At 37.7% G+C, this 27,213-nt stretch overlaps 1 protein-coding gene across 1 annotated transcript in view; it reads right to left on the bottom strand.

The window, feature by feature from the left end:
• The window catches only part of RERE (arginine-glutamic acid dipeptide repeats), a 408,992-nt gene that overhangs the window by 223,035 nt on the left and 158,744 nt on the right, over positions 1 to 27,213 (bottom strand). The window contains exons 9-10 of the mRNA XM_036256631.1: positions 4,284 to 4,354; positions 3,640 to 3,699 (exon numbers count right to left, since the gene is read on the bottom strand). Coding sequence (XP_036112524.1) covers positions 3,640 to 3,699; positions 4,284 to 4,354 — 131 coding nt within the window. The remainder of the gene's footprint in view (positions 1 to 3,639; positions 3,700 to 4,283; positions 4,355 to 27,213) is intronic.

Raw genomic sequence — 27,213 nt, 5'->3', positions numbered from 1 at the left:
ATAGAAATTCATTAGGAATCCACACAGAATTCCCATGTAGAATATTAAAGGAATAACTTCAATTACTTACCTATGAATGAAGAACTAGGTATTAACTACTACAGCTAGACCCAGACCAAGAACTCTTGGTATTATACTGAATGGAAATTACTAATCCCAATGATCTTCTTTGTTGAACATTCTCAGAATCTATGATTACTACACTTCTAGATAGGAAATTAACTTTATTATGCTAAGGCCTGGATTTCTATAAAAATTGAGTTTTGTTGTTTTTTAGTAAAAGCAAGAAAGAAATCTCTCTTTGGGGACAAAAACTGAATAACTTCCTCCACATCAATCCTACTTAATGTTGTCCAAAGAGGACTGATATCAAAAAATGCCACAGTTGTCTGTCTAGAACCTACAATCACCGAGGGAAGGAACTATATCTCACATTCTTCAGTTCCCATTATAGTGCTGCTTTCAGCAGAGAACACAAAGTACGTTTTCAATAAATGCCTGTCAAAGGCCCTGATTACAACCCGAAACATTCTTAATTGCACTGTGGGACGCAATGCTCTGTGGTGATACTGACTCATTCAGGAACAACATTCTCAAAGAAACCAAGTCACACAGCGCCCGGGAAAAGCTATGAGAGTGCTGCAGAAGAAAGGGTTGGAGGTGTTATGCTAGGCTCTTGGAGTTACGATTACTGGAAATCAGCACAAACTGGCCAAGAAGAGGCCTTCACTGAGAGGAAACATGGACACTCTAAGATCCAACAGGAAGCAGTATCCGGAGAGCTCAAGGAGATGTGCATGCTCTCTCCCTTTGGCCCCGAAGTTGTTCCAATCCTCTGCTTTCCCTGGCATCCCGCCTGATCACATCAGCTTGCCTATGACCTGTTTATGCCTCCCCAACTCTCTCTGCACTGAGGCAATTCTTCATTCATCCCATCAGCTTTGCCCTCCTTGCTAGCTACTAAATCTCTCAGTTCAACTTTTGAAGCCAGGCCACAAAGATCACAGATTGCCTTTCTACATTACTGTTCTTTCAACGGGCTAAAGATTCTGCCAACTGCTTTAATATTTACTTCTGAAGCCTAAGGTGTAAAATTGCCTTATTTAATTGATGATCCCTCTTTCTTCATGCTTGTAAGCATACACTATCCATAATTCAACCATACCTCTCCTGCTGTCTAGCCCTCACTTTTGACATGTTCCATAGATACCTTTGTCATTGTAGTCAAACAAACCAAGGTCTCGCAGTTTGTAAATAAGCCCATCTAATGAACACTTCCTAAGAGAACAAAAACTGCCTAACACATAATTCCCTTCCCTTGAAAATGCTGCTTCCAAAACCTCAGTTCTGTTAAAAACTCATTTTTTTTGCACCATCATAGCTTATCCCTACCCCTGTGAAAGTACAGGCTATAAATATATCTACCAATGTGGGATGGAGAGGCTATATGTGTTTTGATAGTCAAATGTTAACAAAATGGAAGCCATGGATCCCATCTCCAATATAACCTATCACCCAAACAGAGACACCTTTGAAAGTGAAAAGGAAAACTGTTTAATAGTTTACCAGGACAACAGATATAACCTGGTCAATAGAAGCAGCTATGTTTTACATTCTGGACTCAGATCCTGCCAGAAGACAACCAGATCCCTGTGTAAAATCCAAAGACCCTTCTTATCTTACACTGAACTAGTTCATAAACTATTACTCAGGATCCTGAATTCAGTACACTGGCACTGTGCTAGTGACTAGTGGTAGTTGTCTCCTTATGTCCACTTCTCACTTCTTGAGCCTCTGAAGTGTTTAACACTGTATTCTTAGCTAACATGTATCATAAAGGGCATTCACCCAGTTCTTTTTTACAATCCCAAAATATTCCTATACTCACAAACTCACCATGATGAAAGGATTAATTCTAACCAGCGGTGTAAACAAAGAAATACATCTCTCAGTTACAACCCTAAAACAAATAAAGCTAAAAAGATAAAATCATAATTAAGCAACAACATTTCGAAGCTATTGGGTTTTTGTTTTCCACTGCTCCACTTGCCATACATGGTATTTCCTGTGGGCAAAACCAACTCCAATTTCTTCTTTCTAAAATCTTGCAGAGGAAGGAAAAAAAGCATATTTTCTTTTGTTCACTTTTCCCCTATACCTTGGTAAGCTGAAGGAAACAAAAAAACAACCTATGATTATTCTCCTCCATTAGGTTACCTTTTTGTAAATAGTATTGAGAACCACGAAAAAAAGAAAGCAGATATCCAGATAATAACTACATTCCTTCCAGTAGTAAATATTTCAATATCACTTATTTTTACACAACTATGATATGTGCTGAATAAAGAACTCAAACAAAAACATAAAACATAGCAATGTGTGATTTAGGAAAAGGTAGCTAAACGTACTGTACACTACACTACTTCCTACATTGTTTTTCCAGACAGCTTTAATGTGTTGTACTAGACCGATACTGACAACAGAAGCTTCAGCTTTTATTGCTGTTAATACCCTGAGCAATTACTGTAACACAGCAGGAACCTCTGCCCCAAACTATCACACTGTAATCAGCATTTCATAAGGAATGCTGTGCAAACATGAAGGCACCAGCTAATGTGCAAAAACTGTACAAAAGGGGCTCAGATTGTAATGGTAAAAGAAAAATCTTTGCGATTTTATTTCACAGCTGTATCTTTTCCATGGTGCCTTGGTATTACATTTGGTAGAAATCACACACAAAGACACTGACCAGGAAAAGAGCAGTAGCAGCAGCCACTAGTGCAAAAAAAAAAAAAAAAAAGCTTCAGGAACCAAGGCCACCACCCAGATTTTCAGATGTCAATGTAGCTTCTGTAAAAAAAATGTTTGGAAGAAAATGTATAATAAATAGCAAAGTCCTCTAAAAATAATAAAACTTTATGTTGACATAAAATCTGAATTCAAAGCATTTGACTTTATAAGATTCAACTGCCAGGCCACCATACAAAAAAAACAGGGAAGTTGAAGCAGCTTACCAAGAATGAACCTTGGAAGTAAAGGGCACATTTGACTCTCTTTTAAAACAGTAAGAATATATTACTTATGTAATAATTTTTTAAGAAAAATAAATAAATGGCATGCAATTTTTTAACTAACTAGATTGGAATATACTATTTGGATATTTGGAATCATTATAAACAAAGAAGATGCAGAGTTAAAGATCTCTTCAGACCACTACATTACTTTTCCTTAGACTGAAATATCACATACAATGCATGTCAGAACACAAATATAGTCAAAAGTTTCAAAGGGGTTTGGAAATAAGGGCAGTCACAGACACTGATAAATATCTCTACAAATTAGGATTAGGATTTCTCTACACCTAAGACCAGACAATGGTTAACAACCTCCAAGTACAAGGATCCCTTTTTAAAGAACTAAATGTTTCAAAAGATATCCAAATAACAGTACTTCAATTATCAACTGTTTGAAGAAAATACCTAATAAACCTAATTATATAGATAATATCTTAACTACATATTATCATTAAATAAGTAAATTTTAAAAATCACAGTAGCATATTAATACATTTGAAAAGCATCTGTACAGACATGTGAGGTACATTTATTTATTTAAGACTGAGAATGTTTATTTGCAGACCTTTGCAAAATCTCTGCAGATATCCAGGGATCCAAAACCCGTAGTGTGGGGACCACTAGTCTGAAACCAAGAGATCATAGCGGGCAACATCAATACTTATGAACTTGGGAAAAGTTTTTAATGAGAAAGTTTATAGCTATACTATCCCTGAGCCAGACCTCCTTCCTCCAACCTCCACTACTGGGAGACCCCAAAAGAAGGGTCACGATAACTCCATACTCACTAAAATATCTAAGTAAATTAATTATAGTCACCACAAAAACTAGTCTCTGGCCCATTTACATACACCCCCCCCCCCATCAAATTTACTTTTCTTCAGGCTCTTCACAATGGCTGACAACAAACAATTTCAGAAACTCAAGTGAATCGCTGAAATTGTTGTCGAAATAGCTAGGAAAGGAAGAAAACTTTACACACATTATTTACAGTATGAGCTGTACAACTCTAAGTATTACAAATCTGAAAAGATAAAATTGGTGACTGCCTTATGTGGGTGGTGCTCCAGCCACCAGGGAAAGTTAGCACTCAGAAGGTAAACTGATTATCAAGTTAATACGATGGACAAGCAACCAAGAGACAGCCAACAGAACTGGAAAAAGAGAAGGTCCAGAGCAGAATCAAGAGCACATTAAAAAAATGCTTACCAGTTTGAAGTCTTGAATGCTACAGATGAAATACGGTGTGTTTGGCCTCCGACTCTCGATATACACACAGTCTTTAAAAGAAAAAGAAATTTTAAAACAATGGCATTTACCTTTAAGGGAACAAAGACAGGGCCCATTAAGCCACTGCATAAATAGATAAATGACAAAGCACACACATTTTAGAGAAAATTTTTTCTCAAAGGTTAATATCAAATTACAAGTAATTTTAAGCTAAAGGGAAGCAGCCCTTGGGTTCTTTTTGACCATTTCCCTGTTAATTTAAAGAACTTGATAAAGCCTCAATTATTGTTTTCGGGGTCCCTGAAAGAGGAGGAGGAAATCCCATGGGATTATCCATATTCAGGTGATGGTAACTTGCCTAAAGTTATGCATCAAGACAAAATCCTGAATCTTAATCAAATAGATGCCCTCCATATCTTCACAAAAAGAAATGGTTTAGCCAAGTACTACTTTATTTTTATTACCTACTATTTTGTGAGGAAAGAAGTAAAATATAATGAAGACTAGCTTGAACATGCCATTACAATGATCTTTTCACCTAAACCAAGAAAAAGAAATTAATCCTTTGTGGGTAATTTACTAAAAATTTTAACCTAAATGTATTTTATTTTCTAATTGTAAAGAAAAACAAGGCAGCCAATCAGAGATGGAATGAAGTAAACCAAATTACATTTTCCTCTAGGAAGAAGAGCACTTTCTTAAATTACATTTGACACGGCACGGGTTGATTGATTATGTTTGATGCTCTCAACTGCTAAAGTCTAAAGGCTGCTTTTTAAAATAGCAGGCTAAGATACAGTTTTTTAAAAAGCAATGATTTTAAGGGAAAAAGTGCTTATAAAGAAATATATAAACCCTCTATAACCCTGGCTGGTGTGTCCAGTAGTTAGAGCCCACACATCGAAGGGTCTCAGGTTTGATTCCCAGTCAAGGGCAGTTACCTGCATTGCAGGTTTCATCTCTGGCCCAGGTCAGGGTGCATGTGACAGGCAACCAATCAATGTGTCTCTCTCAACTCTCTCTCTCTCTCTCAACTCTCTCTCTCTCTCTCTCTTTCCCTCCCTTCCTCCCTTTTGATCTCTCAAAAATTTAATGGAAAAAATATCCTCAGTTGAGGATTAACAATAAATAAATAAATAAACTCCACACTACAATCCAAGATTATTATAAAGTTTAGGACAAGAAAGTCATGTATTATTTACTGAAAAGTAAAGGCATCGGCAGTCAATCAAATTTTCTGGAGAGTGGCCACTGTAATACCCATATTTAAAATGTCCTTTGTTTTGCCCAGTCAGTGTGGCTCAGTAGATTGAGTGTCTGCCCATGGACTGAGAGGTTCTGGTTTGATTTCCAGCCAGGGCACATGCCCAGGTTGCAGGCTTGATCCCCCGTGGGGAGCATGATGGAGGCAGCCAATTGGTATTTCTCTCTTACATCAATGTTTCTATCTTTCTCACTCTCTAAAATATCAATAAAATAATTTTTTAAAAAAAAGACAAAGCCTGGCTGGTGTGGCTCTGTGGTTGAGTGTCGACCCATGCACCAAGAGGTCGCTGGTTCAATTCCTGGTCAGGGTACATGCCCAGGTTGTGGGCCCAATCCCCAATGGGGGGCATGCAGGAGGCGGCCAATCGATGTTCTCTCTCATCATTGTTTCTATCTCTCTCCACCTTCCTTCCTCTCTTTCGAAAATCAATAAAGGAAAATAAACAAATAAATAAAATGTCCTTTGTTTTATCTCATGACCCTTCATAATGAATATGTCTTAGAATAACTCAGATGCCTGAGAACTCAGGCAGATTCTACTACTGCCTCATTGTATGCATGGTAAGAGCCAAGAAATAGCAAAGGAGCAAAGATTTGGAGCCACTCAACCAGTAGACAGTGCAGTCCCACCACAAGTGCTAGCAGACCCACTAGGACGTAGATCATGAAGAAAGTCCTCACTAAAAAAAACGCTTTCTGCCCTGGCTGGTTTGGCTCAGCGGTTAGAGTGTCGGCCTGTGGTCTGGAGAGACCCAGGTTCGGTTCCCGCTAAGGGCACGTACCTCGGTTGCAGTTTGCCCCCAGCCCTGGTTGGGTTGTGTGGGTATGTGTTCCTTTCACGTCAATGTTTCTCTCTGTCTCTCTCCCTCCCGCTCTATCTGAACAAAATATCAAAAAATGTCCTCGGGTGAGGATTAAAAAAAAAACTTTCTTTCAAAAAACTTTCTGAAAGACATCAGAACTTTTTGTAGACCAAAGACATTCCAGAAAGATAAAAAATCATGTAGGCATCCAGAATTTCCTAACTGATTTCTCTATTCAGATGTAGACTCAACAACAGATTTAATCCCTGTATCCATGTGAACAGTTGACTAAGCTTTCTATCTTGTTCCAGAACCCAGGAGGCTAAATAACTCTGTTCAACATTCAGGCAACATCCATTTAACATGCTAATCATCTTAAGAAACAAACAAGAGCACTTTTCCCCGTATGGTACATACCTCTCTTCCTAGCCCTAATTTGGTGTTTAAGTAAAAACAGAAGAAATCAATTCCTAAGTAAAATTTGTAGCTCCAATTTGCACAATTTTGGGACGCCCAAGGGTCTAAATTTCTGTGCTCTAATCCCTATTGTACTAAACTACCAGTATTTCAAATCTCTAGATATCAATTATTTACTTATCCCACTCAAGGTGAAAACAAATGACAGTCTATATGCACTCTTCTTCCTGTTTCATACATTACACTGTCATTCCTAGCTACTATTAATAGGTCACTTTCTTAAATAATGATTTACACATTCTTAAAGCCCATGTGACAAAAAATTTTCCATAGTCTATGGTCTGGCCCACACCACATCTCATTCTCCCCTAGGCTGCATTCTCCAAAAGAAACAGCAACACGCCTACCTCCATCCATGCCAAATCCTCTTTACTCCTTCATTCTACCAGCACCTGCAACCTTATAATGAGTTATCTCCAGCAGCAGTAAATGTTCATAGATCCTCTGTAAAGAAATGGCAACATCTCTTTCCTTTTACATAAAATTAACAATTTACATTCCCTGTTTGTTCAGTTATTTGGCAGTCAGATGGTCTACACTATCGACATTACTATTTTTGAACTTTTGAGCTCAGAGAAACTTACTTCAGTATTCTCTGCAACCACCAAGAATTGGTATCTGGCATCATGTTGGTTAAACCAGACAAAATAGAAGTAAATGACAGATGCACAGTGAAAACTAAGTGTGACTTTGGTCTTTTTACATAAAGAAAAGTTCTATATACACTTTTCATAATCAATAGAATCATTATTACTATAAACCCTCTTATTTTGAGACATAAAGTAGCTATTAACTTGTAGTATATGAAAATGCTTTCCAGGAAAAAAATAATCTATATTCTCTCATTTCTCACTGCAAAGTTACATTCAGGAAAATGATTATCTATAAAGACACCCAGATGGAACTCTGTTGGAGAAGGGAAGCAAGGAACATGTTGGTATGTCAAGGTTGACTACTGACATCTCTTTGCCTAAACACTTCTTTGCAGTCTTGTTGGAAGCTGCCTCGCACTCTTGACTTGAGAAAAACTGCCATGAAGAGATAAGGCAGACTGAGAGAGCAGATTCTCAAATTTGACATATGCAATTAATATATTTACTTACTGATGCCTTATTAGTAGATAAACAGTCACCTCTTTCTGTTTAAAGAGTTACCATGGTAACCCAAATTAATCCACAGCATAAAAATTCACAGATTCCAATGCCCAGGGTTAGTAATCTGTAAAACAGGTTACTATGTCAACAATCTCTATCAGTATTTTGAAACTTATACATGAAAAATAAGATGAGCTCACTTCAAAATTAAGTGACAAAACTTAAGAGTTTACTGTGTTTATAGTAAAACACAGAATGGCTAAGATCAAGGGTAGTATAAACTGAAAATTTTCACGTCAAACTTGCCATAGAAATTGCTTTGATTTGACTCTGATAATTCATTTTAAAAATAAAAGCATGAGCCCTGGCCAGTCTGGCTCTGCAGTTATCAGCCTGCGGTTCAGAGAGACCCAGGTTCGGTTCCCGCTAAGGGCACGTACCTTGGCTGCAGTTTGTCCCCGGCCCTAGTTGGGCTGTGCAGGTGGCAGCCATTCAATGTGTCCCTTTCGCGTCAATGTTTCTCTCTCTTTTTCTCTTCCTCTCTCTCCCTCTCACTCTACCTGAACAAAAAATGGAAAAATATCCTCAGGTGAGGATATAAATAAATAAATAAATAAATAAATAAATAAATAAATAAATAAATAAATAAATAAAAATAAAAGCATGAGCCCTGGCCAGTTTGGCTCAGCGGTTGGAGTGTAGGCCCGCAGTCCAGAGAGACCCAGGGTTCAGTTCCCGCTAAGGGCATGTGCTTCGGTTGCGGTTTGTCCCCGGAACTAGTTGGTCGTGTGGGTGGCAGCCACTCGATGTGTCCCTTTCACATTAATATTTCTCTCTCTTCCCTCCCACTCTATTTGAACAAAAAATGGAAAAAATGTTCTCGGGTGAGGATAAAAATAAAAATAAAAGCATGAAAAATTACTGTAGAGTCAAACTTTCCTTTTTAGCCCATAAAATTAGGGTGATCCAACTAAAAGAGAAAATATTCTAAGAAACAATTTGGAATTTAAGTCTCACACACAAAAATCATCTACTTATTCCTCTTAATGATTTTCGAAACAAGGTTAAATACTCATAAGTATTCCCCTTGTCTCACTGATTAAGCAGGTTTTTAAGGAAACAGCTTTATATAGATGTCTACAGTTAGCCCCAAAATAAAGTAGTTTATTTGGAAAGGGAAAGATGAGAGCCTAAGTCAAGAGCAATATTAAAATCTCAGTTGGAATATATGCCCAATAATTTCTTAAAGCCAAAATAATTTTCAAAAAATTTTGATGCAATTTATGAGTGCATGGATTGTCTAAAGCTGGTTTCAGTTAGCAGGATCTATGATCCTCAACCTGAAAATCTCCCATAACCAACACAAGCACTGCAGATACCTTTTTTCTAAGAGCTGCTTCTTCTTTTTTTTCTTAATCAGAAAGCTAACATTTCTGCAAGAACTGAACAAAGCTGATGCAATCTATTAAGTGCATAATGCACATTTTCAAAATTATCCATATGAAAATGCATATTTACCAGATTGAGCAAACTGCTGCTACAGGGCAAATGTGTGTGTGTGTGTGTGTGTGTGTGTGTGTGTGTGTGTGTGTGTATTTAATCTAAAAGTCAGCAAGCCTGAAATGGGCTAGAAAAATAAGAGAGGCTATTACCATCAATACCAATTATGCCAAACAGCACATGATAACTAATTTTTTCTTTATAGGGGTGTCTGGAAATGAAACCATGGATCTAGTTATTCTCTAACACCTAGCCTCTGCCTAGGAATGATCCCACAATTAAGTGACCTCAAATCCTGTATCCATGATTTGGGCAATGATACTGAATAGGGGTGTTTCTGGCTGTTTCTCACAACCTCAAAACAGCTTTGTGTCCAAGAATCGAATGTGCCATCTGCAAACAACAAAGCATGTGCTAAGCTGGGGAAGGAAGTCAGCCAAAACGTGAAGGCAGATTCTCAAGGCAAAGAAATCCCTCTCTGCTTTTTCAATGTTCAGCAAATCAGCACAAATAGAGCAGCAATTTTCAACCCATGTGCCACAAAAAATTTTAAAACATGCAAGACCTGACTTTAGTCAGGGGCACTGAACTCTTTCCCCTTAGACTGTCAAATAAAAAAATGACAACAGCCAACACAACGACAGCCATCTGATATAAATGAATCAAAATTATACCTAATTTTTTTGTCAAATCGGCAAAAAAATACACTTTTTGGTATGCTGAAAAATTTTAGTAATTAGTTTGTGTGCCATGAGATGCAAAAGGTTGAAAAATCACTAAAATAGGGTGGAAAAGGTAGGAAAGAGTAAAAGGGGGATAAAGGATTATGGAAGGAGACTTGACTTGGGGTGGTAAACATGCAATACAATACACAGGTGATGTAGTATAGAATTGTACTCCTGAAATCTATATAATTTTATTAGCCAATGTCACCCCAATAAAATCAATGAAAAATAAAAACTGAAAAGTAATAATAAAAAGAAAACAAAAATGCTGAAATAGAGCAAGAGCACAGTCCTCTCAAGGGTAAAAACCACAGTCTGGAGCATCAGGCAGTTTGTCATCCTGAAACACAAAGAACCTGTCAGCATCTTTTCCAAGAGCCTCCTCACAGAGCACAGTGGACATTTACTTCACCCACTAATTGAGCAAAGCTGCGCTGTGAGCCAGCATTAAAGCCATGGTCAGGCAATGTTCAGCCACAGTGCTGTCCCTTATAGAATTTCCCTCTCCAATTAATGCCTTTCTGCCTGTTCACTTTTGAAATACCTTCTCATCCTTTGCAGAGCAAGGCAGTGCCACTCTAATATAATTTCCCATAGAAAACCTCCACTACTTGTAAAGAGCACGCATGAACAAAGACTTTCTCACAAATTTCACAGAGAGCCAGCTGGGTGGCACAATGGGAGACATGGAAGCTGACCCCGGGCCTGCTCTGCTCTTCCACTTTCAATTTCTCTTACAAGGGTATCTCCACCCTGGACACTGAACCATTCAATGAGGTAACAGCAGGTTGGTCTAGTATTACAGAACAGAAACTGCACAGGTATCTCACTAGTTAAACTAGTATGTTTCCAAATTTTCAACATACAAAAAAGAAGTATATGCCTATATGTGCACATGCTAGAAACACTGAATTCTGATACCCAAATTCCAATCCACACATGCTGCACACCTCTAGCAGAGTTCCCATCTCGTTTCCCCATCTGCATAACAGTCAAACCTATTACCACTGTTCCCCTTAGTAAACTACATGCTACATTCTACATGGTAACCACTCAAAAACTGTATGAGGAACAAATGAATCGAATCAAAATGTAAAATCAGAAAGAAGTTAAACAAGATCCTAGCAAGAATGTTGCTGTGCTCTATCAATATAAAAATAAAGGATGTTGTTTTCTAATAAATATTTCTTTAAGAAATAACTCAATTGTAGGACAGCCCACTTTTAGTTTTCTGCTAGATTCTTTTGTGGAGAAGGGATACTCGCAATGTCTGGGAATGATGGAGTATGTAAAAGGGAAAAGGAAACAAAAATTGGGAAAACAGCAATTCAGTAAGTAAAACCTTCTGTCCTTACCCTTATTCTGTTTTTTGACCCTGAAAACTGTCACCAAAATTGACTGGTAACATGTTCTTAACATTCTAAACTCAGTAGAAAAGAGATCTCAGGAAACATACATCCTTGGTTCCTTCCTTTTAAAACTTCATGAGCCCTGGCTGGTTTGGCTTAGTGGTTAGAGTGTCAGCCGGCAGACCAATGACTCTTGGGTTCGATTCAGGTTGGGGGCGCGTACTTCGTTTACAGTTCATCCCCGGCCCTGGTCAGGGTCATGTGGGAGGCAACCAGTCAACGTGTCCCTCTCACATCCATACTTCTCTCTCTCTCTCACTCCCACCCACTCTACCTGAAGATGAACAGAAAAATATCCTCAGGTGAGGATTAAAAATAAATAAATAAAAATTAAAACTTCATGAAAATTCAATTCCATGTATTCAAATATCTACAGATCCCCTACTAATACTACAAAGCTCACACCAGCTATTGTATAAAAACAGAACACTATAAATTTCTAGTTAACACTGATCTGTCCTTATTATCCTTACTGCTAACAGGGAATTATTATGCTAACAGGGAATTAAATTATGAGAAAAACCAAATGGGTGTGGTGGTGGAGGGGGAAGAACAGGTCATAAAAACAAAGGAATTTTTGTTTAAATTTCCCAGATTTTTCTTTTCTCCTTTAGGAGTTAGAAAATATTCCATTGAGTCAAAAGCTTAAAGAATGATCCAAGACTATCTTTCTAACTTTAAGAAGTGATGCAGACATTTTTGGACAAAATGCTGCAGCAAGAACCCCCTTCCTAAATCAATCATATTCTACATAGACTTGAAAACTCTGTAAAACATGAAAAAGCAAGATCATCCTTCCAGCAGCAGAAATCTTATTAGTTATGCTGATATGCTAAATGTCAGCCATGGTTTGACATTTGCATTACACTCTCATCACCACATTTTATTCTGAAAATGTTCCTTAAAAAGCTCTCCCTGTAACCTATACTGAATCCCTATTATGAAAAAGGATTCTCACCAGCTTAACATCCAAACTCCATTAAGTGATGTGGATCTCGCTGATATTCTAACTACTGTGCTTGTATAGAGCTCATGCGCCATAAGAAAACAGAGGGACTAGAAGGGCAGGAGGAATCTATTTTAAAAATCAGTGATGGCCATCTGCTCCAGTGTCTTAGGGCATTAGAGACACTAGGGAAGGGAATTTGTGACCCCTCGCCCCCTTGCTACCCCACTGTACCTACCCTTCTAATGCTTGAGAAGGCGGGTAACAACCCTATCCTCAATTCAGTGAGCCCTATAAAAAAATTAATAAATTCTACTATAAATTCCCGATTAGGTAGAGAATGATTAAGTGGAAATGCCGACAGGTCCTTAACACAAAGATTACAACTGAACACGACTGTAATATGTACATTTAGGAAACCAATAAGGAGAAAACTCAAACACTTCTAGGAGCACTATGCCCAGTGTTCATAGGAAAAAACCACCAGGGGCAGGTAGGCTGGAGTGCAGATTCTCCTCTCCCCATATGGCTGACAACAAACAAACTGCTGGTCTGATCTTCTGGTATCACATCCTGCAGAGCGGATTTCTAGCAACACTGCTTGCTTCTTTTCAGAAAACACGCGCTGAGAGCCTGGGCTTCAAAATAAATGGTTCAACCAATTTGCAGTGCTCACTGGAAATACACAGGAGAATTCACAATGCCTGGCTATAATTCTTATTTGGCAAATGATTTTATTATAAACTGGTATCATAGTGAATCCATTTTCTTTACGGGTTTTCTGCTACTGTTTAATGGACTGTCAGTATAATTTAGGTTTCATCTATTTAAACTCATTCAAGCCTGGCTCCGGATTGTACAGTAAATGGAACATATTTCTATTCAATGAAATTAATGACAGTTAATTTTAGTCTGCAGTTCTCAATTTTGTAAAAGCAACTGTTCCACAGTTCAAGCATTAAGCTACAAAATTTCCACACCAATTACTTTTTTTGTACTTTATAAGCACTCACATTTTGTAATAATTCCTTGTAAGACTAATGTATATATTCATTTACTATTTCTTCCCATTCAAATATTTACTACCAACTTTCCAGAAGGAGTTGAAACTTAAATTATAACTAAAAGCAGGGGAAATAAAGTTAACTGTCAGTCTGAACAGAGAGATGCTCAATTATTATGATTTTTTTCAGCTAGTGAAACTAAAGATGAAAACTTTCTGCCATATATAAATATGTTTTTAAACTTACTATTAGATAATTTCCTTATATATTTCAAATCAGTCACAATGCAAATATTAAGTGAAATTTATTAGAAGTAAGCTAAATTGCCCTGGCCGGTTTGGCTCAGCATTTAGAGCATCGGCCTGCGGTCCAGAGAGAACAGGGTTCGGTTCCTGCTAGGGGCACATACCTCAGTAGCAGTTTATCCCCGACCCCGGATGGGGTGGTGCAGGAGGCAGCCACTCGATGTGTCCCTTTCACATCAATGTGTCTCTCTCACTCTCTCTCTCTCTCTCTCTCCCCCCCCCCTTTCTCTCCCTCCCACTTTACCTGAACAAAAATGGGAAAATGTCCTCAGTGAGAATTTAAAAAAAGTAGGCTAAATTTACCCACATGGATTTAAATAACAATCAAGGCACACAACACAAATTACTAAATGCTGTACTGAATAACTTCTGGGCCTGATATTCTATTTAATAGAAATTTACTCGAGTTTTATTTATCAGACAGTACAACAATCCCATGAGTGATTTTTCTTCAAGTAATTAGATTTGTCTTTCACCTAAGTATCCACACAGCTGTGAAAGAGATGTTTAAAAGTGAAAAGGGTATGCAAAAAAAAAAAAAAGCACCTTAAGAGAAACTTATTAAATCAAAACCCATATAATAAGAAAAGCATCCAGAATTTGCTATATAACCACCAAAGTCACAGACTGACAGATTGTAATTCACACAAAAATAAGGAGAACCACAAGCTAGTCTTTCCCTTCCTTTTATCAGCTTGATATTCTATATCTGCTCAGCTGATTTTTCATTCTCTCATAAGCACATTCCAATCATGCCCCCGTCCATGAACCACCTCACGCTGTTCCTCTGTCAGAGATGCTCTTCTTCTATTTGGTCCTACTGTAATTCTGTCCAATTTCCAAGACACAATCAAGGTTTCTATGATGCTCATGTCTTTCTCAATGTCATCTGTCCTGTGCAGTTGGTATCTGCCCACTCACTGCCTGTTACTGACACAGAACATTACTTGAATGAGTGTACTTTATCCCTGTAAAATGAAGAATCAAGAACTAGAATCCTAATTTTGTACCTTGCCCTACCTCACCTCAATTAAACACCTTGTACAAAGTTATACACAAAGAAGATTGTGCTTTTATGATATCAGTTGATTAATAAAATGCTAATAATACTATAGTTGGCATCTAACACACCTCATTAAATTGTACTAGCTTATTCAAAGTCTACTAGAGTTTCAGTGGGCTTCATATTTAATCATTTGCTTTAATTTATAGAAACTTCTAAGGCCAAATGAAATCTGTTCCCTGACTCCCTTATTCTATCCATACCTCTTCCTTCTAACTCTCCTTAAATCATTATTGTCTTCATTTGAGTTATTCTTATGTAGTAACTTGTTTAAAATTAGATTTTAAAAATCAAATACTAAAGATAGTTTAAGAATAAAAAATATCTAGTCACTTTCACATGACTGAATAAATATTGAGACCTCAGATTTTCATTAAAGATATTCAGCCAACTATGAATTATAAATGTCATTTTATAAGTATTCACAGGTATTTGGAAAAAAAATAATTCCACCTATACAACGATTTCCAATTATCTATCTCCTTAGGAGTCTATATGTTGTAATTTTGCTTTGTAACATATACATCATTCTCAGGCTGAAAAGTATGTGGGTGGGGGAGTGGGATCTGGTCTGGTAATCTGCCATCCACCTGTCATATTATAATCAAAATTACCAAAGAACTGAGCAAGGTAGCAGTATCTAAAGTATCTAAATACCTCTTGATTTCTAAAATGAGATGTGAGATTTATCATTTGGGCCATAAGAAGCTCTGGATGCTTTCTGTACAAAACTGTACTAAACACACTTCAACAAATTGAGTGCAGCTGCTCTGGACCAATATAACACTTAATGAGTGTTTTGTTTTTTGTAATTCGTACCTTGGAAAAATCATGTTTTGAACATCTGCTAAGACAAAATGAATCAGAATGAAAGGGGGGGATTAAGACCTCCATTTTAAGCGAAATGATAACAGGCAAATCTTGTCAAGATTACATTAAAGCTAAAAATGAAGATAAATATATTCTACAAGGAACAGAATCATAAATTCATGAAAAATTCAAACACAGACTTATAGGCACCACACCACCAATGTGCCAGCTAAGTGCTAGAGATACTGAATACAAAAACATCCTCCCTCCCTGCCCTGGCCAGGAGGCTCAGTTGGTAGGGGTGTTGTACTGTGCACCAAAAGGTTGTAGGTTAAATAACCCAGTCAGGACATGTACTCACGTACTAGGAGGCAACAGATACATTTCTCTCTCATATCTCTCTCTTTCTCTCTCTCTCTCTCACTACCTTCCTTCTTCCCTCTCTCTAAAATAATTTGAAAACATATTCTCAGGTACGTATTATAAATAAATAAACAAACAAACAAACAAACAAATAAATATTGTTCTTCCCTTGACAAGTTCACAGTCTAATAATATTAGAGTTAGGTATGGAAACAAATAAGTATGGAAACAAATGAGTAACTGTACGCCTTCAATACTTTTCAACGGGCCTGGTCAGTTTGGCTCAGCAGTTGGGGCACGTACCTCGGTTGCGGTTTGTCCCCAGCCCCAATTGTGTGGGTGGTGTGGGTGGTGACCACTCAAAGTGTCTCTCTCACATTAATGTTTCTCTCTCTCTCTCTCTTCCCCCCTCTCTCCCTCCCGCTCTATCTGAAGATAAATGCAAAAATGTCCTCGGGTGAGGATAAAAAACAAAACAAAAACTTTTAATTGTACTTGTTTTTTTAGTCTCTGTAACAAACACTTCTAGCTGAGCATTTTTTTTTTAATCTTTATTGTTGGATGTAAAATGTATTACAGATGTTCCACATTTTTCCCCCATTGACCCCCTCCTCCCCACTCCCGCCCCCCTCCCACCTTTTCCCACACTATTGTCTGTGTCCATTGGTTATGCATATAAGTTCTTTGGTTTATTTCTTCCCACCCCCACCCCAACCCCTTTCCCTTTGAGGTTTGTCAGTCTAGCAATGAATTGGGGCTTCTTAGTCCCTTCACCTTTTTCACCCATTCCCCCAACCCCCCTCCCAACTGGCAACCAACAAAATGTTCTCTGTATCTATGAGAATGTTTCTGTTCTACCTGTTCATTTTGTTTGTAGATTCCATTGTTGATAGATATGTATTCATTGCCATTTTGTTTGTTCATACATTTTATTTTTTTCTTCAAAAAGACCCTTCATCATTTCATATAATAACGGTTTGGTGGTGATGAACTCCTTTAACTTTTTCTTGTCTGGGAAAGTTTTTATATGTCTGTCCATCGATTCTAAATGACAGCTTTGCAGGATAGAGTAATTTTGGTTGTAGGTTCTTGCTTTTCATCTCTCTGAATATTTCTTGCCACTCCCTTCTGGCCTGCAAAGTTCCTTTTGAGAAATCAGCTGACAGCCTAATGGGAACTCCCTTGTAGGTAACTAGCTGCCTTTCTCTTGCTGCTTTTAAGATTCCCTCTTTGTCTTGAACCTTTTGCATTTTTGATGATGATGTGTCTTGGTGTGGGCCTCTTGGGGTTCATCTTGTTTGGGACTCTCTGTGCTTCCTGGACTTGTATGTCTGTTTCCTTCACCAAGTTAGGAAAGTTTTCTGCCATTATTGTTTCAAACAGGTTTTCGATTTCTTGTTCTAAGAGATGCGAATGTTGGCACGCTTGAAGTTGTCCCAGAGGCTCCTTACACTCGCCTCATTTTTTTGGATTCTTTTTTCTTTTTGCTGTTCTGATTGGGCGTTTTTGGCTTCCTTATATTCCAAATCGATGGTTTGCTCCTTGGATTTACGTACTCTACAATTGAAGCTGTGTAAATTATTCTTTATTTCAGTTAAAGCCTCCTTCGTTTCTAACTGTGCAGCGATCATTTCTGACTGGTCCTTTTTTATGCTCTTGAGGCCCTCACTGAGTTCATTGAGCATCCTTATAAGCAGTATTTTGAACCCAGCATCTGTTAGGTTGCTTATCTCCATTTTGCTTAGTTCTTTTCTTGGGGTTTTGTTCTGTTCTTTCATTTGGGACCTGTTTCTTTGTCTCCTCATTTTGGCTGCCTCCCTGTGTTTGTTTCTGTGTATTACTTAACGAGCAGTATGGGGCTATCTGAGACCAGATGCTGCCCGTTTGAAAGAATTTAGGAAAAATCTGAAGCAGGATCCAAGACAGGCCAATCCTATGGTTAAGCAAGTGGCAACAGCTTGGGTGGGCTTGAAAGCTGGGTGGGGTGGGGCGGGGCCTCAGGGAGTCAGCAGGGCGGGGCTACCAGTGTGAGCCAGGTTGCTGGAGTCCCAGATATGGCTTCTGTCTGCCACCCCAGGGAAGGGCTCACCAGAGAAACATAGGCCTCTTACACCACGTTTGTTCCCGAGAAAGCCCCCTCTCCAGCCCTCGCTCCAGTGCCTAACAGCTCAGTTCTTCCCTATATGTCTCTGGTGCCCCTCGAGCTGCCTCCCCTCCAAGCTTAGAGGGAGAGAGTCCGATAAGTCCATGCACGGGGCCTTTAGGGAGCTGCCTGGGGGGAGGCTCAGTTCCCGCTGGTTTTTCCAGCCAGAAGTTATGGGGACTTCTCTTCCTGGCACTGGAACCCTGAGCGGGGCACCTGGTGTGGGACGGGGGCACCTGGTGTGGGACGGGGACCCCTCAGTCCTCAGGAAGGACCTTCCCAGCCACGGGAGCCTCCTGATTTTTATCCGCCACACTTGGGTGTGGGACCAGCGCACCTCCGCCCCTACCACCAGTCTGGATGTGGCTGCTGCTTTAATTTCGTAGTTGTAGGACTTCCATTCAGCTTGATTTCAGGTGGTTTTGAATGATGGTTGTTCTGTAGTTTAGTTGCAACTTTAATGTGGTTGTGGTAGGATGCAATACCGCGTTTACCTACGCCGCCATCTTGACCGGAAGTCTAGCTGAGCATTTTTTAATAATAGAACATGATGCTTAGCAGGGCCTATGGCCCTCCAACGAAAGACCACAGTCTCCCAGCCTTCCTTATATCTGGCTTGGTCATGTGACTAATTCTGGACATGGGATATGAACAGATATAGTATTTCAACTTCTGGAAACAGAAACCAGAAAAGAGAAGGCCTTGCTCTTCTTTATCCTTCATGTTAGCCTGAAGGCAAATGTATTGGCTGGAGGTAGAGCAGGACATGTATCACTGCGAATGGAGGCCACCCACTATGGAATAACAAACCCTTTGACTGTTGCAAAAGAACCAGACCGAGAATTTATTGACTCACCATTCAGTATGTCTGGCCATTAGTACACAAATATCTTTAAATTATTTTAAAGTGGGGTAAAACAGACTACATTCATGAAGAGTGACACCCAAAACAATGATTTGGAGAAAACATTCTAATTTTTTAATAGGGAAAGCTAGGAATGAACAGATGACCTTAGCAAGACTATAAAAACACAGAACATAGAGTTCTTGATTTAGAAAAACTAAAATACCTTGATTAAACAGCATAAACTATAACCTTCCAATGGGAATAAGGAATCAACCCCTACAGCCAGATGAAATAAGGCAGAACAAAGTCCACCAACTGTCTCCCTAAAGAAACTTCACAGTTAAGTCAAGTTCCTAGCATGACTCTACCCCAAGGTTTTACAAGTAGGAAGAAACGATGGTAACTTCTCCTGCACAATGACTGGCACTTTGTGTAAAGGACAGGTTGATGGTGTCTAGTGCATCATTCAGGCTCTCCCGCTCTTTTCTATTTCTATATGGGTTTGATTTCAGAACTCAGGGAGAGTATGTGGCAGCTCCTCCAACAAAAATACAGGGACCACTGATAATCAAATTTTCTGAAAGATTCTATCATTAACAAAGGTCAAAGCTGACCAGAATTCATACTACACTAAATTCTCAGAATATACTCCATATTTTACTTCACATTAGAAAGAAAATATTCTCTCTAATGTCACAGCTTTATCACTTCCTTTCCACACCATTAACTGTGGATAAAAAACAGAGCACACAAATGTATCCCATGCATTCTCTGAGGTGAAGATTACTATCCAAAGATAACGTAAAGTCTCTTGTTCTACCTAGAAAACACTTCTCTAATTTCAAAGCCACAAATCCAGCCACTTGTAGAGGCCAAACTCCTATGGTACACCAGAGCTAGTTCGAACAAATTGTAATGACAATACACTGAAATTCTTTAGAACTCCAGATATACCCTTTAATTCAGAAATTCTACTACTTAGAAAAGCTAGCAGAAATGAATAAATGTTTACCACTGTTGCTTATAATGGATACTATCTGAAAAGAACCTAAAATCTATAACTAGTTACATTATGGTATCTACCCATTAATGTGAGCGTGCCTAATGTTTTTTTGTGCCATGGATGCCTTCAGCAATCTATACACCCATTCTGTAATTAAGTAAATAAATAAATGTATGTTTTGCATTTACAAAAACATGTCTTAAATATTTACCACAATATGACCAAAAAAATGTGCTATAACATATGTACTTCTTTATTGAGTCATTAAATAATAAGATTTACTAGAGGTTATTCCCATAATAACCTCCAGTCATGATAAACATTTTTTTATTTTGAGATGTTTTTCTCTACGTGGATTATGAAAATATTTATGATTTATATTAGTGTCACAGGTATTGCCAATATTACTATGGCATATTACCTACCTTCATAGTTGAAGCAAATGCTAAATGTAATTTAAATGCAATGAATTAGTGAAAACAAAGATGTAATTTTTACCCACCCAAGTTCATAGTCAGGAATTCTATTCAGAGTCCACTAGGTTGCATATGGACCCCAGGTTAAGAAATCTACTATTGCCCTGGCCAGTTTGGCTCAGAGGTTAGAGCATTAGCCCACAGACCTGTGAGTCTTGGGTTCGATTCCAGCCAAGGGCACGTACCTCGGTTGCAGTGTTCCCGGCCCTGGTCGGGTCAAGAAGGAGGCAACAAGTGGATGTGGTGCTATCACATGGTTGTTTCTCTTTGTCTCTCTCTCTCCCTCCCCTCCCTCCGCTCCTCCCTCTGATGATAAATAGAAAAGTATCCTCGGATGAGGAATAAAAAAAGAAATCCAGTATTAATGGAATACTAAGCAGCAATAATGATTCACATTTTAATTACTGCCATGGTAATAAATTCGGGTCAGAAATGTTAAGTTACAAAACAAAAAACAAAAAAACCCACACATTATTACCGAACAGTGAATAGCATAACCCCATACGTTTACTAAAAAAAGTGACCATACAACACATTATTAACAGTTTAGTGGTTTTAATGTTTAAATGTTGCTTATATGAATGCTTCAATATCATTTGTTTATCAAAAGAATAAATGCAGGAGGGAAAATATGAGGGAGAAATAAAAAGAAAGGCCTATAGCTAAATATTATAAATGCACTCATAGGGCAAAGGCAAAAAGCAGCAGGTGAATTCAGGGAAAAACATAAAAAAAGGTTATAGAAACATTGCAGAAGTTGGGTTATAGAAACAACACTGAATACAGAGTTGGAAATCCATACATCAGTGCAGCAGATGCCATAACACTGAGCATCCTAGCAGCTGATAAATAGCACAAGTAAAACATTATGACAAAACTGATGGTCTCTACAAACAACTAGCCTCCACCAATCACAGTTTGAATGCCAAATGCAATTTGAATGCCAAATATCTATTTTTTGGACAATTGTTGTAGGCTTCAAAGCATTCTAGTTTGTCAGACAGATAATCCAGGGTTTTTCTCCCTCAAAATATCTTCTAGCCAGGTCAGAGAGCAAACTGGAAATCTAGTCTCCACTGTCTAGCTTGCAACTTGAGGTACAAAATCCCTTGTGAGGAAGAAGCAGAATCTCCCCAAGTCTGAGTGCTGCTAGAGTTCATTCTTAAATTTCATGCAAACACTACTTTTCAGTTAAATTGTTCTGGCAATATAAAAACACAACATACCAAGTGAGACCTTCGTGTGCCATTTCCCTCCCTACTACTAAAAAGAAAAAAATTATAATAAAACAAAGCATTATTAACATTCATTCAATCTGGTAATTGTGCATTTCCTATGTTTTATAATACCAGCACAATGGGATATTAGGGACAAGTGAAGGCTAAAAATTAAATACCACCTAATAAACAATAATAGCTTGCCTTAGAGCCAACACTTATGCATAGATTTACTATGGAGCACAAATTAAAATGTTAATGTAAAAATTAAGAATGAAAAACAACATACTAAAATAATATTTAAAAGATATATTATAAACTCTCTATTTTTCCTTTTTAAAAGAAACTTACAACCATAATCAAAATGCCCCCCATTTTTTTTTACTATAGTAATCTCTATTGATCAATCTACAGTAAGACATTAGCACACCATCTGCCAAGCAGTAGCATCTGCCCAGTAAGCAAAGAAAGCTAGAGCACTGCCTGCAGCCTTCGAAGGGAACGTAAGACATTCCCTTTGCCTTTTCCAGTTCTTCTTACACACTAGACTACCACATTTTACATCATTAAAGATAGTCCCTGCAAAGGCAATTGGATAAGAAAATTTAGAGATGTGAGAAAATACACTTAGGGATCAAATGAATGAATATGGAATATCTTTAATATGTAGCATATAGTATGCTGCCTAATTACTTTGAGCACATATTTAATGGTGAAGTAATGGAAAAAAACTTAATGGACTAGATATTTCATACACAGATAATGATAAAAAATCATTATGTATGATTTTAATAGACTTGGTAAAGTAACTTTAGAAATTTCTCAATTTCCAAGCATTTTAAGCAGTAACTTAAAAGAACCAGGTAACTTACCTTCCCCCATCTATTTAAAATTCATTACAAAATTTACACTAATACAAACATATAAAGGAGTAGGGAAAAAATCATATATATTTACTTTTTTAAGTATTTAGGATATTCAGATATCTCCAAAGCAAAATTCATGCACATAAAAATCTATTCTGGAGTGTTTAAATGTTTTGCAAAAGGAAAAGAAATCACTCTTGTGCACATACATTTTAAAGCAATCAACAAACATAATACACTGATCCATCTTTAAATTCACAGACAAAATATTTTTAGTTTTGGTAAGTCTGGTTTTCTCAGCGGGTGAAGCTGTCAGAATAAATAGAAGGCAGTATCTGGAAAGATGACAAACATATGAGTCAATGTCAAATAAAAGCCCATGGCTGTCAAAAGCAGAGCCAAATCCCTGCTTTTCAAATTTAAATGATGTTATCCAACTCAAATACCACCATGCCACTTCAAATAAAAATTGTTTCCTTTTAAAAAGAGCTTTTTACAAAACTGATAGAGTATAACAGATTAAACAACTCTTTCAGCAATTTCCTCAGCTACTACAAAGCAAGGCATCAATGTATGATTATAATAAAGGGAACATTTAACAATTAATTGAGCCAGCAAAAGCTAAACCTCCAGAGCTTAGGAGTTCAAACGCTTGCTCACTAAGCAAAAGGGCAGAGGATTTTAACATAACTGCAGGAAATCTCAGTCCAATTAGACTCTAGGTAAATATAAATCTTATTCCACTGTGATTGGGCCTCTATTCGTCACAGTCCACCAGAATGATTTTAGTGTCCAGCTTGGAGACTGAAACAAAAGAACAGCACTCCTCCCTCATCCCACTGTAGCTCCCAGTGCTGGTGCTGTGCTGTTAACCCAGTTCCTCTAGTAGGAAGTCTCCAGTTAGCTTGCTTTTATAACCAACAAACCAATAAAATTCCCAAAATGTATCACACAACTGTGGGGTAATAACAAACGTGTCTCAAGATATTCAGAATGTGTGCCAGTTCATAATGGTGACATCTTAATTAAGTCACTATCTTCATTCAGTATTTTTTCAGATTCTATGTAGAAGATACATACAAACACTCTTTCAAAAAGAAAACAGGTAAATGCATAGTGTTTCAAAGTGGCATCATTTGGGGTGGCAACTACTGTACAGGGATATCTCTTCACTGGCAAGCTTCTGGAGAAGAATATATACAGAATTAAAGGAGGTGGGGAAATGGCATTCCATGCCTCATAGTTTGCTAGGAAGCAGAAAAAGTTATAATTTAATACCTATATGGTTTCAACAATACAAACTAGTAAAAATTATTTTTTAATTTAACTGAACAAATCAAAGCAAGTTAAATTTTAAAGTGTAACATAAAATACTAGATGATGTAAGGATTTTAAGAACAGGCAGAACTAGAGGCCAAGGCAGGAACTCCACAGAGAAGTGGCAGAGCACTATGGCCTACAATACAGGTCAGATCTGACCCGCTGTCTTTGTAAGGCCCACAAGCAAAAACTGGTTTTTACGTTTTTTAATGGTTCGGGGGAATGGGAAAATAATATTTCTTGACAGCTATAAATTATATTAAATTCAAATTTCAGTGTCTATAAATAAAGTTTTATTGGTAAACAGCCGTGCCCATTCGTCTGTATTTTGTCTATTGCTGCTTTCATGACAAGGGCAAAGTTGAGTAATTGCAACAGAGACCTACAGCCTACAACGTTGAAAATGTTTACTCTCTGGCCCTTTACAGAAAAAGTTTACTGGCCACTGCTCTAGAAATGCTCACTAAATAAGTAAAGCATCTCAACTGGTAATGTAAATTTCACACCATAAAAGGCTACAATGTAAATGGGCTGTTATTTGATAATGACACATTTGCTCAGAAACTTTCTGATTATAAAATGCTCAAAAATTTTTCTAGAGGTTATTATCAACCATTCAGGCCCAAAGCATACAAAATAAATGTAAGCCAATGCCTTCACAAAATAACAGAGTACCTCTAAAGTCACATCTCCAAGTTCCTTGCCACATATTTTACTGGAGCTGAAAATTTAGCCTATTTTTGCGAATCTAGATCAGGATGGTACATATTTCCATACCTGTGCCCAAGAAAAACACTGTCAATGATCAGAACATTGGCTCACCTGGAACAGGAAACAAAACCCATCTGCCACCTACCTAATCTAGATGGCTTCTTCCACTTGTCTCATCTATTTTGTACTTCTTTACCACTCATTCTTCATTTATCACAGTTCCTGTCCCTTTTCTTGTATGAAAATCACGTTTGGAACTTCAGAGAACAAACTTAACATGAAAGTAGAACAGGTATGCTTACTCTCTGTTACCTGTGAACAGGGCATTAACAGGCCAAAATACAATCTAAAAAACAAACTGGGCTTCTAAGTCTTTTTTATCAAACTACAGCGCAGGACAGAAGTAGGTTACAGTTGTGAGTACGCTAAACACAGAGTTTATTCTTGTATTATTACTTATTAACTACTGTATTATTTTCCATACAAACAACTGTAAACCTACTTTAGGCCCACCCTGTATTGAGTATGATGGGGTTGTTGATTAACCCTGCATCTGCCTTCTCATTTAAACTTCGTATAATGCTTTAAAGGAACTAGATGGATGCAAGCTCCACTGCTAACACCACACCCACCCAAAAGGGCTGTCTATGTTTTCCATGACATTCCAGAGAGGGTTTCAAGGAGCAATGACTGAATTTGGTAACCAATACAACCAAAAAACAAAGCTCTATCAACAATGGCAAACTGAAATCATACCAAGAGTCAAGCCCAATTCAGGTTCAGACACATATATGCACGTAACTGGGAACGCGTCACAACTGACCCAGCAGCATGTAGTACTCAACAGCCAGAGCCTAATATTCAACAGGAGCCACGTTAACAGCAGAGCAATGTTTGCTCTCAACATAACTTTAGCCAGGTTTTCCACACTATATTAAGCTGCTTTTTTTTTTGAGCATTTGTACCATCAAAACAGCCTCCTAAGAAAAACTTTGCCTAAGCCTACTCCTGAGTCACAGAATAGTTTCATGAGCTGTCACCACAGGCAAGCAAGCATTCTACTGAACAGTTTAAATATCCATAAGGATTACAGAGTCCTAAGAAAATGAAAGAACATAAGATCCCCAAAGGGTCAGAGACCTTCTTCATCTTGGAGAAGTACACATTATATCTTGAGATCCCATTATGTTCAACAATCTGTAAAGCCAAACCTGAAACAAATGTTTTACTAAAAAAGGCAGGCAACCAACCATGATTGTAGACTCTTGTGACTAGTAAAATAATTAAATAATGTGAGGTCAGATGCTGTCTCCTTTTGGAGTTTTAAAGATGGAGACTTAGTGACTATAATTATCTTTTCAACCTAGGAGGATTATAAATTAAGTAACCCCAATTAACTGAAGTGGTGTTTGTTTCAAATTAAACTGATATGCACCTTTGTTCCTATGAAGATTTAGAATTCAGTTAAAACAGATTCAAGAGTCAAAAGTACATTAACATTTTGGGGGTCAATTTAAAAAATCAGGATATAGTTGATATTTTTGTTCTTTTTATAGTTTAAAAAATTTGGCTTAGAACACAGCCTTGTAATTCCTTTCTTTTTTTTTTTAATCCTCACCTGAGGATATTTTTCCATTTATCTTCAGATAGAGTGGGAGTAAGAGAGGGGAAGAAAAAGAGAGAGAGAGAGAAACATTGACATGAGAAGAACACATCGACTGGTTGGTTGCCTCCCGCATGACCCCAACCAGGGCCAGGGACAAACCACAACTGAGGTATATACCCTTGACCGGAATCGAACCTCAACTCATTGGTCTGCAGGCCGATGCTCTACCACTGAGCCAAACCAGCCAGGGCTGTAATTCCAATTTTAAAAAGACTTACCTAGGACTTTATTATGTCTGGTCCTTTCTAAAGAAGCCCCAAACATATCCATATGTTGTCTGTGTATATGCTCATTTAATTCCCATTACAGCCCTTGTGGTGGGTACTGTGATCCCTATTTTACTGATGAAGAAACAGGCACAGATGTTGTCCCTTGTCAACCCCACCCCCTCCATCCCCAGCAGTGGAAGTGACTGGATTGTAATATATTGCCTCTTGATGTGAAAACTGAATTCAGGTGTGCAGTCAATACTGCAACCTAAGTGAGTTTATGCACAGCACTGAAATATCTAAGATATCTTTTTAGGTTTATTTCATTTATAATAATTAATTTCATTTACAATAAAAGTTAAGTACTTAGGAAGGTTTGTAGTAATAAATCCCTTAACAACAAAAATCAAAATTATTTTATCTAATAAGCAAGCCCAAATGTTGAAAAACTACTTTATAAACAAGACTAATCATAATTCAAAAATCCTTTAAAAGTGATTGTCAAAATTTGTTTAATTTATAAAAGGGGTAAGATTTATAAGCTGATTTTTTTAATTGAGCAGTGTATTTTAATTTATAACTTGAACAAACTGGATACCAACTTTTTGTTTGTTTGTTTGTTTGTTTTGGTGGTACATGCCCTTAGCGGGAACCGAACCCGGGATTCTCTGGTCCGCAGGCTGAAG

Source organism: Molossus molossus, unplaced genomic scaffold, assembly GCF_014108415.1.
Source record: "Molossus molossus isolate mMolMol1 unplaced genomic scaffold, mMolMol1.p scaffold_m16_p_12, whole genome shotgun sequence".
Lineage (NCBI taxonomy): Eukaryota > Metazoa > Chordata > Mammalia > Chiroptera > Molossidae > Molossus > Molossus molossus.
Note: the sequence above shows the minus strand (reverse complement) of the source record. Positions and strands in the feature narration are given on the sequence as shown.